Below are 12,646 nucleotides of genomic sequence, written 5' to 3'. Positions count from 1 at the left end.
ACCAGTGTGTAGGCATTGTTGAGATTCTCACAGGAAGAAGCATTCCTGTCTTCTACAGCAAGAGCCTCCAGGTATCACTGATTGTGTAGTGTACCTTATCAGGAGAAAAACTCAGCATTTACTTACAATATATTATACTTTTTCATGTCTCATTCATATCTACCACTGTATATTAAGAAGAGACATAATCAGAATTTCTCACAGGATCAAAAATACTCTGGTAGGGGCGCTTGGCTGGCTCCGTCGGTAGAGTGTGCAACTCTTGATCTCAGGGTTGGGAGTTCAGCCCCATGCTGGGTATGGAGGTCACTTAAAAATAAAATCTTAAAAAAACATACACATACACATACACACACACACACACACACACACACACACACACACCAGTAGATACTTTAATGTCTTTTTCCTATAGTGTGATGAACTAACTCAGTAGCCTGTGCAGGTCACTTTGGAGGCACTTGGCTGAGGGTAGTAATTTTCAGATTATGTAATGCTATATAAAATGTGTATTTGAGGTCCCAACCCCCAGAGACTTTGCTATTCTCCCAAGCCTGGGAATCTGTGTGGATTTTGTTTGTTTGTTTGTATAAGTAAGCTGCACACCCAGTGTGGAACCCAACACGGGGCTTGAACTCACAACCCCAGGACCAACACCTGAGCTGAGATCAAGTCAGATACTTAAATGACTGAGGCCACCCAGGCTCCCCACTGGGACTCTGTGGGGGCTTTTTTGTTTTTGCTTTTAAATATTTTATTTATCCACTTGACAGAAAGAGAGAGAAAGCACAAGCAGGGGAAGCTGTAGGCAGAGGCAGAGGGTGAAGCAGACTCCTGGGCGTAGCTGGGATCCTGATGTGGGACTCAATCTCAGGACCCTGGGATCACAGCCTGAGCTGAAGGCAGACACTTAACCAACTGAGCCACCCAGGTGCCTTGGGAATCCGTGTTTTTAACCAGCTTCCCAAGGGATCTTGATGCTAGTAATTCATTTGGGTTCACCCTTTTGTAAAAGATAAAAGACCCAAAAAAGTCTGTATTTTAATAGGAAGTTCTTAAGTATTGGTTTCTTTGAGAGGAACATTTGCAGTTCTGAGCCTCAGGTCATCTTTAGAAGTTAGTGTTAGAGTAAAGTTTGAGAATGACATATTTGGTAGTTTTTTAAAGCCATACCTTGACTGATCTGTGTTTTAGGTTAAACGTGTTGACTGATTTGTTTTTAGGCCTCCAAAGTATCCATGAATCTGTCTCTTCATCCCCAATGTCCCCAGACACACTAGGCCATGTGAGTGCCAGGAGGGAAACGGACTAGGATACAGAGAGAATAATGTTGGGCTGCTTGGATGCAGTAGACAGGGAAGGCCTTTTGGAGGTGACATTTGAGCCAGGACCTGAAGGACAAGGTCTGGCCTTGGAAAGAGCCTCAAATATATACCAAGGCTCCAAGGCAGAAAGGGGTTGGATACAGAAAGGACAAGACTGGAGGGCTGTGGGACATGGCCTGGGGGAGGTCACATTGGGCAAAGCCTTGGACTTGGCTCTGATTTTTTTTTTTTCCCTTAAGTGTCATAGGAAGTTGTATTCATTTCCTAGGCCTTCTATAACAGCATTGCAAACTCGAAGCCTTAACAGAAATGTGTTTTCTTATAGTTCTAGAGACTCCCAAGTCCAGGATCAGGGTGTTGTCAAGGTTGATTCTGTCTAGAGGCTCTGAGGGAGGATCTGTTCCAGGCCTCTCTCCTGGCTTTTGATTCCCAGCAATGCTTAGGAATTCTTGACTTGTAGACCCCTGATTCCATCTCTCTCTGTGTTGTCATGTTGCATGCTTCCTATACTTCTTCACATGGTCTTCACGTGGCCTTTTATAGGAATACCAGTCACTAGATTTAGGGCTCATTCGTATCCGGTATGACCTCATCTTAGCTGATCATATCTGAGATTCCATGTGGACATAAAATTTGGCAGGGGGCACTGTTCATTCTGGTAGGAAAACCAGTGGGGGTATAAAGGGGAGGAGGGTTTTACATTTCAAGAAGACGGTCTGAGATAGCTGAAGGGTCAGGATGCCTGTCTGTCCCAGTGAAGCTAATATGGTGACCAGAAGTAGAGGGAGCTGATATGAATGAGGTTCACCAGGGACTACTGGGGCGTGCTGATGGACTGGCTCTGGGGGCAGGTGAGGAGGAGCTAGGTCCCGAAGGGTGACTCCAGGGTCTCAGCACTTATACCCGACCCCCCATCCCCAGCAAAGTCCCTCCTTAGATCCCCTCGGCCTGGCTAAGTCAGGTAAAGCCTGGCATGCTAGCCACAACGTCTCGCCCTGCCTCTCCCCTGCCTGGCCTTGTGTGCCCTTGTGCATGATCATCTCTCACTTGGCCTGGCTTCCCCTTTGTGTAAGAAGTCTTCTCACTACCCCAGGTCTGGATCAGGGTTGCCTGGTCCTGTCAATACTCGCTCTACAACTCTCTGCCCTGCTAGGCAGGAAGCCCTCAGAAGAAAGCGATCTCCCCAATGGCACTGTGCACCGCTGAGCCCAGGGCCCAACGCCACCTGAATTCCCCAAGCCACAGCTGGTGTTCAGGGATATGTGGCTACGAGGAGGTTCTGAGGAAGTCCAGGATTTGAGAGGAAGCAAGGGCTCTTAGGTGGGGCCAGGTGGCTGCCCCTTAGGGAGGTGTGGGCCATGGATGGCCTCTGTCCAGGGTCTATGCTGGGTGCACTTAGCAGTGTGGAGTGCTGTTTGGAGTTCCTGCAGAGCCTGGCATTTCTGGGATCTCTTCCACTGCTAGGTTCAGGAAGGAAGGGGAGGATGCCCATGTCTGCAGAGGGGTGTGATCACAGCTGTCCCCCAGGCCAGGAGAAATGCAGGTCATGACAAAGGCAAGGACTCTGGAACCCACAGGTCACCCCTAGGCAGCTTAAGGACATGAAGCCTGAACTCGGCTTTGAAGGCAGAACCCAGCCACAGACAGAGAGACTATCCTAGTGGGACCCAGAATTCCATCTCACAGCTTCTGGCCAGCTGTCCCTGCTTTGAGGCTCCACCCTGAGCTGAATACGATGCCAGAACAAGGAAATGTCTTGACGGAGGGGGCCTGGTCTTGGCCCCAGAAGTGTGCTCCATTCTGAGAGCATCAGTGAGGGGATGGCATGCTGGAGAAGGATGCCAGGTGGACAGGGAACAACATGGCCCAGGCTTCAGGTGCTTTCAGAACAGCTGCAGAAGTGGGTCCATGTCCCATGAGCTAAGCAAACTGGTCTCCCAGGCACTCAGCACTCTTCCTAGCTGACTGAAGGGAGTTGGAGAGGCCCCTACCCTCCCTCCTGAGGACATAGCCATGTGGACTAGGGGCCTTGGCCAGAGCAGGCGTGAGCTTGGCTTGGGTCCTAGTGCAGCAAGTGGACATGGCTCGGCCACAGCAGAACCCTGCTGGGTCAGAAGCTGTTCTGCTGGAGGTGTCACTGCTCTGTGTCCTAGGACTGGAGTTGGGTTTGCCACAGGGCTTATGGCTGAGGAATGTCTTGGAAAAAGAGGCCTTGGACAGGAGGCAGAGGGATGGACCTGGTGACCTTGCCAGGTCCCAGTGAGCCTTGGGGCACTGTGTAAATATGAGAGGGCAGCCACACTGGAAAGGCCTTGAGGGGCAGGAAATGGTGGCCAGGAGGAGGTGGGGGGAGTCACCAGCCTGAGCTCACCAGATGCTCTCCCTGCATCCCTCCCTGACTCTGGCTCAGTGGGGGCCGCAGGATCCAGGCTATGCTCCACCTCCTGTGTTTTGGACAAGAGAACTGTGGCTTGGGGCTGAGGACACACTCGGGGCTTGGTAACTGATTCCCAGATGTCCTGGGCAGGGTAGGCAGCGGGTGGCCCCCCAGAGCGGGGAGGTCAGGGGTGACGACCCGTGAGTAAAGTGGCAAACCTCTCTCATGTCTCCTCAGGTTAGAAATCTGTGCTACATGGTGACGAGGCGCGAGAGGACAAAGCACGCCATCTGCAAACTCCAGGAGCAGATATTCCACCTGCAGATGAAACTGATTGAACAGGACCTGTGTCGAGGTGGGTGCCTTCCCTGCCGTCTGCCAGCCCCTGCTCAGTGTGCATACTGTCCCCAGGGAGGGTGTGTGTTCAGGGCCTGTACATGTACAGGGGGCATGTACAAGGAGCCCGGGGCTGCTGGCCCATACATGGACTGTCCATAACCAACTAGTAGACCGAGATGGGACTGCCTAGGGCCCTCTTGTGTGTTGACTGACAAGGAGCCAGAGCTGGGAATGTAGGCTTCGGGCCAAGAGCTTTTGGTCCACTGGGAACACCTAAGTACTTCCAGGGCCATCATGGTTCTGGAGTGGATGGCATGTCAACAGTGGCTCTAGGCTGGTGTTGGGGCAGGACGGGCGGAAGCTAGTGAGCTTCCCTTAACCCGTGTGCCTCCATGTGGATCCTGAATCAGGCATCTGCTCCAGAGATGGAAGAGAACCTGTGTTTTCTTATTCTCTGACCTCATCTGACAGAATTTAGACACTGTACCAGCAGGGTTTTTTCTTTATTTTCTTCAACTGTTGCTGTGACATGCACTCAACAGATCTGGAAATCAAGGCCAAAGAAGCTTCAACATTGCTGCTGTCTGTTAGTTGTATGGATACTGCCAGACACAGGGCCCTTTCCAGAGTGTTTGCATCTTAAGGAGGGCAATGCTTCACTCGAAAAAGGGCTCTTTAATGTTGGAAGACATGTAGCCAGATGGAGAGAGATTTTGAGCCAGGAGCTGCCACTGCTGGACACCCTCAGAACAAGCCCCTGGTACCGCCCCACCCTTACCCCAGCCAAGCTGCCTGCTGTGCCCTTTGGGATCACGACCCACTCTGGCCTAAGAAACCTTAGCCCTGCCAAATACAAGTCCTGGTTCAGGCTGGGTCGAGTGCACGCAGAGGTCAGACCTTACTGTGCTTCCCCAGGACTGGCAGCTTCCTGGCAGCCAGAGCTTTCCAGGCTCCCTCTTATCTGTTGATTTTTTGCAGCAAGCATGAACTGAGTGTAGACAGTATGCCAGGCTCTGTGCTGGGCACCGTGGGGCACACTGCCATGGACTGAATGGATAGAGTCCCTGTCCTTGTGGAGCCTCTCATCTGGAAAGGTAAAGGAGAGTGGTGCCCGAGGGGCTGCAGCTGGCACCAGTGCAGAGACAGAGTATCAGGGATGGCTTCACAGCAGTGGTGATTCTGGAAACACATCAGGCTTCCTGGGATCTCAATGCAGCCATGTATTTGGCTGCAGACGGAGAGCCCCACCATCAGGGCGACAGAAAGTGGCAGGGCATGTAGTAGCTTCAGGTACAGGATTCCAGAAACCTGGTCAAGAGCCAGGGTCCTGTCCCGTGTTGAGTCTGGGCACTTTTACAGCTCCTAGACCTGAGTGGCAGCAGCAGGCAGCCCTTTGTTCAGAGCAGGCCATTTGGAAGGGAGACAGGTTTGTCCCTACCTGACTGATGCCCTCGGGGTTTTGACATTCGGCCCCTGGGACAGGACATGGCTACCACCAGCAGATCGTTGAGGCCTGTCTGGCCAAATGGCTGGAGAAGGCTTCCCACAGTAGTGATGTTTATGCCGTGAGTTGAACCAGGTGGAGGGCAGGACAGTTTGGAATCCTAGAAGCCAAAGCCTGCCTTTTTAGAGAAACTGGAAGGAGGCTGGCCTAGCAGCCACTGGGACAAAAGGACGATGTCTCAAATGAGGTGTGGGGGTTGATGGGGTCAGAAATGCAAAGTCTTGTGGTCTCAAAGAGCTCAGACTTTCCTGAGGGAAGTGAGGGAAGCTTCAAAGTCTCCAAATTACGCAGGCACAGGACCCACCTCAGAGATGAGGCTTTTGAGGCCCAGCCTGAGGTTGCGCCGGCAATTAGCAACAGAGCTGGGAAGACTGCATATCCCTCAACCTCCTTGTGAAGCTTTATCTGGAAACCGAGCCAGCCTCTGGCTAAAAAGCTAGGAGATTTCTGGCAACTGGGCCTCTCCCTACAGATGTCCTCCCCTGTTCCAGTATTCTCAGGGGCTCAGACCTGTGTGGTCTGGTACCAAAAGGATATGAGGGCCTAGACCTGTGTGGTCAGGTACCAAAAGGATATGAGGGCCAGGTGTGCACCCCTAGTCTGCCATCTATTGAGTGACCTCAAGAGCAGATCAGGAGACCAGGGAGGAGACTTGCTCAAGGGCCTGACTAGAACTCATGTCTCTCAACTCCTCAGTGTTCCTCCACCCCATCCTGCCTGACTCCTCGGCCTGGCCTTGAAGGCCCTGTCCTGGCCACTCAACTTGGCCTTCCTGTCTGTCCTGGCTGCTCAACTCCTTCCCACACCGACCAGGACTCCCTCCACATCTATAGGCCTGTAGATCAGCCTGCATTCTAGGTCCTCCAGGGTGTCCTCCACCCTCTTCGTGGTCCTGTGCCCTCCCCAAGCCGCTCAAGGGCAGCAGTAGGCAGTGACCCCTCTCTTTCCCACCAGCTGTCCCTGACTCACTGGAGCCCCACTTACCCCATGTGCCCATGGCTCTGAGCCTGGGGCCCATCAGCAGGGCAAGGGGACCTGGAAGGTGAGGCTCAGGTGAGCGAGGACTCCTAGGACGGTTTTGACTGAGCTGCTCCGGGTAACCACTTCCCTCCTGCTCTTTCTTTCCCTGGCACAGAGGGGTCTGGGAGGAGAGCAAAGGGCAAGAAGAGCGACTCGAAAAGGAAAGGCCGCGAGGGCCCAAAGGGCAGCCCCGAGAAGAAAGAGAAAGTGAAAGCGGGGCCTGACTCAGTCCTGGGGCAGCTGGGTGAGTGAGTGGCCACACTGGCCTGGCAGACATGGCCAGGCTCACACCATCACTCCATTTGTAGCCCCCAACCTAAGGCCAGCAGGATCTCCCAGCACCTCTATTGCACCAAGTAGGAAGGCCAGAGGGCTAACCAGGCCCTTCCATACTCAGGGGCTCACACCTTTTATCCATAAGGGAAACCAGGTAGGGTCTCAGAGTCCTGCCTGGCATCCCAAGAAATTCCCCTTTTGTAGACCTGGAGACTAGGCCAGGAGCTCGCACGCACATTCCCCTAGCCAGTCTTGGATGCCAGATTTTTCTGGAGGCCCTCAAGGGATCCAGTAGGCCATCTAGGCCCTTCCAGAATGCAACCCTATGCTGGGAGGTGAGGGTCTGCCAGAATTGTCCATCCTGGTCCCATTCTGCTGGAATTTCTCCAATGAGCCCTCCCTCCAGCACCAGGGAGCCTTCCTGGAGCCACCCAGAGAGACCCAAAGGAGATGCCACAGGTACTGGACCAGCCCATCGTCACTCACAGACTCCTTACTGCAGCCGCATTAAGCAGAACAGCTCTTGAATGTCCCCCAGCTCTGGGCTCTGTCTCCCGGGGTGTCACATGCTTCCCCAGAACACTTTTTAAGGATGGCTGTGGCATCTTCCAGACCTCCCCTCCAGCAGGGAGGTCTCAGGTCATCTTGTCTTTCCATCAGTCTCAAGAAGGGGACCACTTGGGTATCAAAAGGAAGGCCCAGGATCATCTGCCACCCCAGGCCCCCAAGAGGGAATTTCTACCCAGAAGCACTTGGCTACCCTGTTCAGGCCTGACACACTGATCCAGCTTCTCTGCTTTGGAAGCAGCTCTTATGAAAACCCAGCGCCCCCTGGTGGCATGAGGGCTTTTCCCTTCATTCCTCCATCTCCTGCGTCCCCGGGATGGGGGGTGGTGGGCAGAGCTGGCTTCTCGGGTGTGTATTTGCTTGGTTTAATGTACTGCTCTTGTCGCCTTGAAATATCTTAATAATTTTTGAACAGGGAGCCCGCATTTTCCCTTTGCATTCTGCACCACAAATCATGAAGCCAGTTCTGGGAGTAGGTTGACCTGATCTGTGGGAGATGGGTATATGCTGTGGCCCCTCCTCTTCGGTGGTGTTGGCGGGAGGGATCAGCAAATCCAGATGGCTCAGTGTGGTCTGGCACAGAGTGGCCTGCTGGGGAGGGTCTGAGAGGGCTTCCTGAGAGAGGGTACGACCCACACCTGCGAGCATCTCACTTGCCTCCTCTCTCCCCTCGGCCAGGCCTGTCCACCTCTTTCCCCATCGATGGCACCTTCTTCAACAGCTGGCTGGCTCAGTCAGTACAGATCACGGCGGAGAACATGGCCATGAGCGAGTGGTCACTGAACCACGGGCACCGTGAAGACCCCGCTCCGGGGCTGCTGTCAGAGGAGCTGCTGCAAGACGAGGAGACACTGCTGAGCTTCATGCGGGACCCATCACTGCGCCCTGGGGACCCTGCCAGGAAGGCCCGGGGCCGCACCCGCCTGCCTGCCAAGAAGAAGCCACCACAGGATGGGCCTGGCTCACGGACGATTCCAGACAAATCCCCCAAGAAGCCCTGGGGCCAGGATGCGGGCTCCGGCAAGGGGGGGCAAGGGCCAGTGGCCCGGAAAGCAACGCGGCGAACGCCTTCCCACCTGCCATCTAGCCCTGCAGCTGGGGACTGTCCCATCCCAGCAGCCCCCGAGAGCCCCCCTCTGGTCCCCGAGACCCCGGACGAGGCAGTCCCCATGGCTGCCGACTCAAATGTCCAAGTGCCTGGCCCTCCAGTGAGCCCCAAGCCCTTGGGCCGGCTCCGGCTGCCCCGCGAAAACAAGGGAACCCGGAGATCGCCAGGTGCCAGGCCTGATGCTGGGACAGGACCGCCCTCTGCTGTGGCCGAGAGGCCCAAGGTCAGCCTACACTTTGACACTGAGACTGATGGCTACTTCTCTGATGGGGAGATGAGCGACTCAGATGTGGAAGCTGAGGACAGTGCGGTGCAGCAGGCTCCCCGGGAAGCAGGGGCTGAGGAGGTGGTCCGCATGGGGGTACTGGCCTCCTAAGTCACCCCTACCCAATCCCGGGCCCTGCCCTGGTCCTCCCATGAGGCCTCAGCCCAGTCACAACTGCCATTTCCTATCTCTGCTGAGTGTCTCAGACCCTTGAGACTGCCACTCTGTTGTGGTTTTATTTTTAATATAGAGAGAGTTTTGAATTCCACACTGTTGTCTTTCCTCTGTGCTGGCTTAGGACAGTAGGATTCCTTCCATGGCTCTGGCCGCAAGGACCATCGCAGGTCCTGGGCACTGTCCCTGCCTTGGCAGCGCCCCGCCCCGGCCCGCACGGCCTTGCCAGGCTCCTGGCTAGATGTAGGCAAGGTGAGGAAGAGCCCAGGACTCCATCCTGCTGCCACTGGGTGACACAGACCGTCGTTTGGGCATTATTTCATGGCAGACGGGCCAGCCCAGGGCCTGCCCCGCCTTGCCCCCAAATCCTACTGGGGTCCATTTGGGGGGTCCTGCTGCACTCCACTGATCCCCGAGGAAGTCTAATAAGTGATACCCAGCCAGAGTCTACTCACTGTCACAAGCACAATGAGCTTATACAAGAAAGCACTGAGGGGGCGCAGAGGGCCCGCTGGTTCCAGAGGAACCACAGCTGTTCCTGATCAACCCACATCATCTGAGGCCTGCCCGCCCACCCCGCGACCCTCCACTCCCTTGCTGCTCCACCCCTGCCAGTGCCCAGCCCGGCGGCTCGGAGAAAGGGTTCCTGGAACTCTTCCTGAGCTGTGCCATTTACTCAGGGGACTCCCAAACAGCCAGCCGCCAGTGCCGGTGGAGGGCTGCAAGGGAGGGCCAGTGCCCAGACAGGGGCGTGGGGCTCAGACTCCCCCACTTAGAGAATTGCTCTGGGGCTCCAACTTCCTTCCTTCCTTCCTTCGGGGCCAGTCTCGGCCCAAGTCTGGTCACTCCCAGACAACTGACCTGACCAGACCAGACCGTTTGCCTTTTCAAATTTTCCAGTCCTGCTAAGAGACGAGCTTCTTCCTCAGTTTCCTTTTGGAAACTCCTCCTTCCAACAAGCAGTGGGATCCCGGGGCCTGGGATAGGGTTCAAGTGTTGCTGAATGTTCCTGGTTCCTCTATCCCTCTGAGCCGTGACCCCCTCTCCTGGCTATGCCTTCCCTCCCCACCACCGACCTGCCTGCCACCTTTTCCATCCCATCCTCTAGGTCCCAGGTAGTTGCTCTGAAGAGTTTCAGTGGAGAGGCCCCAGGGTGATAGCTCAGGGAAAAAACAAACAAGGAATTCAGTGAAAACATGGCTTTTTTTCTTTCATGAATTACTCCTGGGTCACTTCCGCCACTGGTGAAGCTAGAACTTCAACAAGAACTTTGCAAAAGTCCAGTGAATCAGTCGAATCATTCTATGGATGCCAAAGAATATTTTGACCATAACACAGCACAGCCTGGACCTGACAACTTGTCACTTGGACTTTTTTTTTTTCCTTTTAATGGAGTTCTTTAGCAACAAAGCGTAGAGATGTGTTCATTGCACACACCCAAGGAGACGAGCCTGAGCTCTTGGAAAAGGATGCTGTTCTGCTGCTGCTCAACTGTTCAAATCGGGAAGCCGGACCCAGCGTTAGATTTCAGATCCGGGGCTGGGTCCACCGTGAGCTTTCCAAACTCAGACTCACAGAGGGGGCGAAGAATCCTGACCGCAAAACCAGCATGGCAAAAGTCTTTACCATGTGGTTCCCCCAACACAGGTAACACAACCTGCAAATCAGCGGGATGGGGAGCAGCTTGAGCACCCACCCCTGACTCCGGAACTTTCAAGGTACGACAGTGGCATTGTCATCGACACTCAGTTTCGTGGGAATTTTAGCAAAATAAGAAGCAAAGATAGGACTCCGTTCAGAAGATCAGGCAAATTGGTCCAGGTGGAATGGACTCAGGACGGGCTTCCAGGATTCTGGGCGTTGGGGTGGCACAAGGTACCATGTAGAGTTGAGTCGGCCTACATCCTTGGCAGTCACGGCCCGTGCAGTGTCCGCACCGGCGCCCCAATCCCCGTTCTCTGTTTACTGCCTTTGAACAGTCCTCCTTCCCCGTGCTTTGGGTCACAATCTTGTCTGTACTGGATTGCCCGGTCTGACCTCGCAGGAAGCCAGGGGATGAGCTTAAAGAACAACCAAACTCTGCCAAGGGTGGGGGTGGGGTGTCAGGAATGGCTCAGGCCCAGTAGACTCAGCACTTGCCCCCTCACCCGTTCATGTGTTCTGAGACAGAGTTTGGGTTCCCTGGGGGCAGGAGAGAACTGGGCAGAGAATGCAGCGTGGCTGGCCAGGATCTGGTCTGGGTAGGCCAGGCAGGGGGCAGCCAGCTCTCTTTGGGGGGCCTCTGCCCAGGTTGGCCTCTTGATTTTCTTCTGTCTTGGCTTTTGACTTTGGACTGGACTCTCCCTGGGTCCATGTCCTGCACAGGGCCAAGGGATCTGTTCAGCCAGGTGATGAGGGAAGTAGGGGGCCTTCACTCCCAGGCCAGGCCCTAGAACTATTCTTGCCGGGCAGCTGTCCACCTTTAGGGCACCCAGCAAGACTACGCAGAGGTCAAGGATGCTCGTCCCCACCACTGTCATTTCCTCCATTAGCCACAGCCCTTTCACTCTCTCTCTGGTCTGTTGCTCACCATGTGGACAGCTTTGCCACCCCTGGTGTTGAGCTTGGAAGCAGAGAAGAAAGCAGGAGGCCTTTTGCAGGCCATAGGCCGAGGCAGAGCCCATGCTTGACCACATCTGTCCCCACTCACTGGCCCTCTTCTGGGAGGGAGAAGCTGCTCTGTTATTCATTCTGTCATTCCCCATTTTCCCAGTCCGGGCTGCACAGCTCCACCTTCCCCCCTTTCACAGTGAGAAAAGGATAAGTTGCAAGGAAAGTATTTTTATGGATCATAAATGTATTTTAAAGTGACTAAGGAGAAGAAAGGTAGAAGGCTTTATTTTATTAAATGAGTTCTCTGACTTTGTGACAGTGTGTGAGCATTTGTAATGTGAGGGTCTCGATTTCCTTCGAGAAGCCCCCGAGGTTTCCACACGTGGGTGCCGGGCTATAGGTGTGTGCGTCTGTGCCAGGGCGCGTCTCCTGTGTCCTTGTGCATGCGTGTTTGTGTGTCGTGTATGGGCACGTTGTGGGACTGGCTGGGGCAATTTCTGGAGAATCACCTGTGTGCTACTAACAGACATTGGCAGCAGCCAGACTTGGCATTTCCTTGCTCATGGCCAGATGTGGCCAGCCTCTGCCCATGCCCGGAGCTCTGCAGAATGGTCCGGATGCCTGTCACAAGTCCCTTGGGGAGGCCACTTCCCACACCCCTGGCCCAGCTGGCCACATTGGCCAAAGAGCCAGGGCTGGAGTCTGGGACTTTTGGTTGTTCTTTAAGGCACTTCCTGCCACCTTGTCCCTCAGACACACAAAACACTCTGTGCTCCGCAAATGACTCGGGGTGGGGGGATGATATGAATGTCACAGGAGGCGACACCTTCTGTCCTTGTTTCAAAGAAAGTGATGTGCCATTTGTTAATATACAAGAGAAATATTGAAAATATATTGAAAAGAGCAATTTTAAATTATTTTTGGCTTATGTTGCAATATTTATTTTCTTGTATTAGAAAAGATTCCTTTGTAGAGAAAAAATGTATTTTTCATTAACGCAAAGACCTATTTCTCCTTTTTGTACATTGTCCACGTTCGCTCCCCTTAACGAGCAATAGAATGTATGGCCGCCTCGCCGCGGCCAGTGCCCGCGTGCCCT

The 12,646-nt window shown here is 54.1% G+C and overlaps 1 protein-coding gene across 5 annotated transcripts in view; it reads left to right on the top strand.

The window, feature by feature from the left end:
- The window catches only part of JADE2 (jade family PHD finger 2), a 51,856-nt gene extending 40,002 nt beyond the window's left edge, over positions 1-11,854 (top strand). For 4 of the 5 annotated variants that reach the window (XM_080803447.1, XM_080803449.1, XM_080803446.1 and 1 more), the window contains 3 exons: positions 3,940-4,057; positions 6,681-6,809; positions 8,087-11,854. In XM_080803447.1, the coding sequence (XP_080659573.1) occupies positions 3,940-4,057; positions 6,681-6,809; positions 8,087-8,892 (1,053 nt within the window). In that variant the 3' untranslated portion in view covers positions 8,893-11,854. The remainder of the gene's footprint in view (positions 1-3,939; positions 4,058-6,680; positions 6,810-8,086) is intronic. The other variant, XM_080803448.1, reaches the window with a different exon arrangement.
- Positions 11,855-12,646: the final 792 nt, after the last annotated feature.

The sequence above is a fragment of the Martes martes genome (genome assembly GCF_963455335.1).
Source record: "Martes martes genome assembly, chromosome: 5".
Lineage (NCBI taxonomy): Eukaryota > Metazoa > Chordata > Mammalia > Carnivora > Mustelidae > Martes > Martes martes.
Note: the sequence above shows the minus strand (reverse complement) of the source record. Positions and strands in the feature narration are given on the sequence as shown.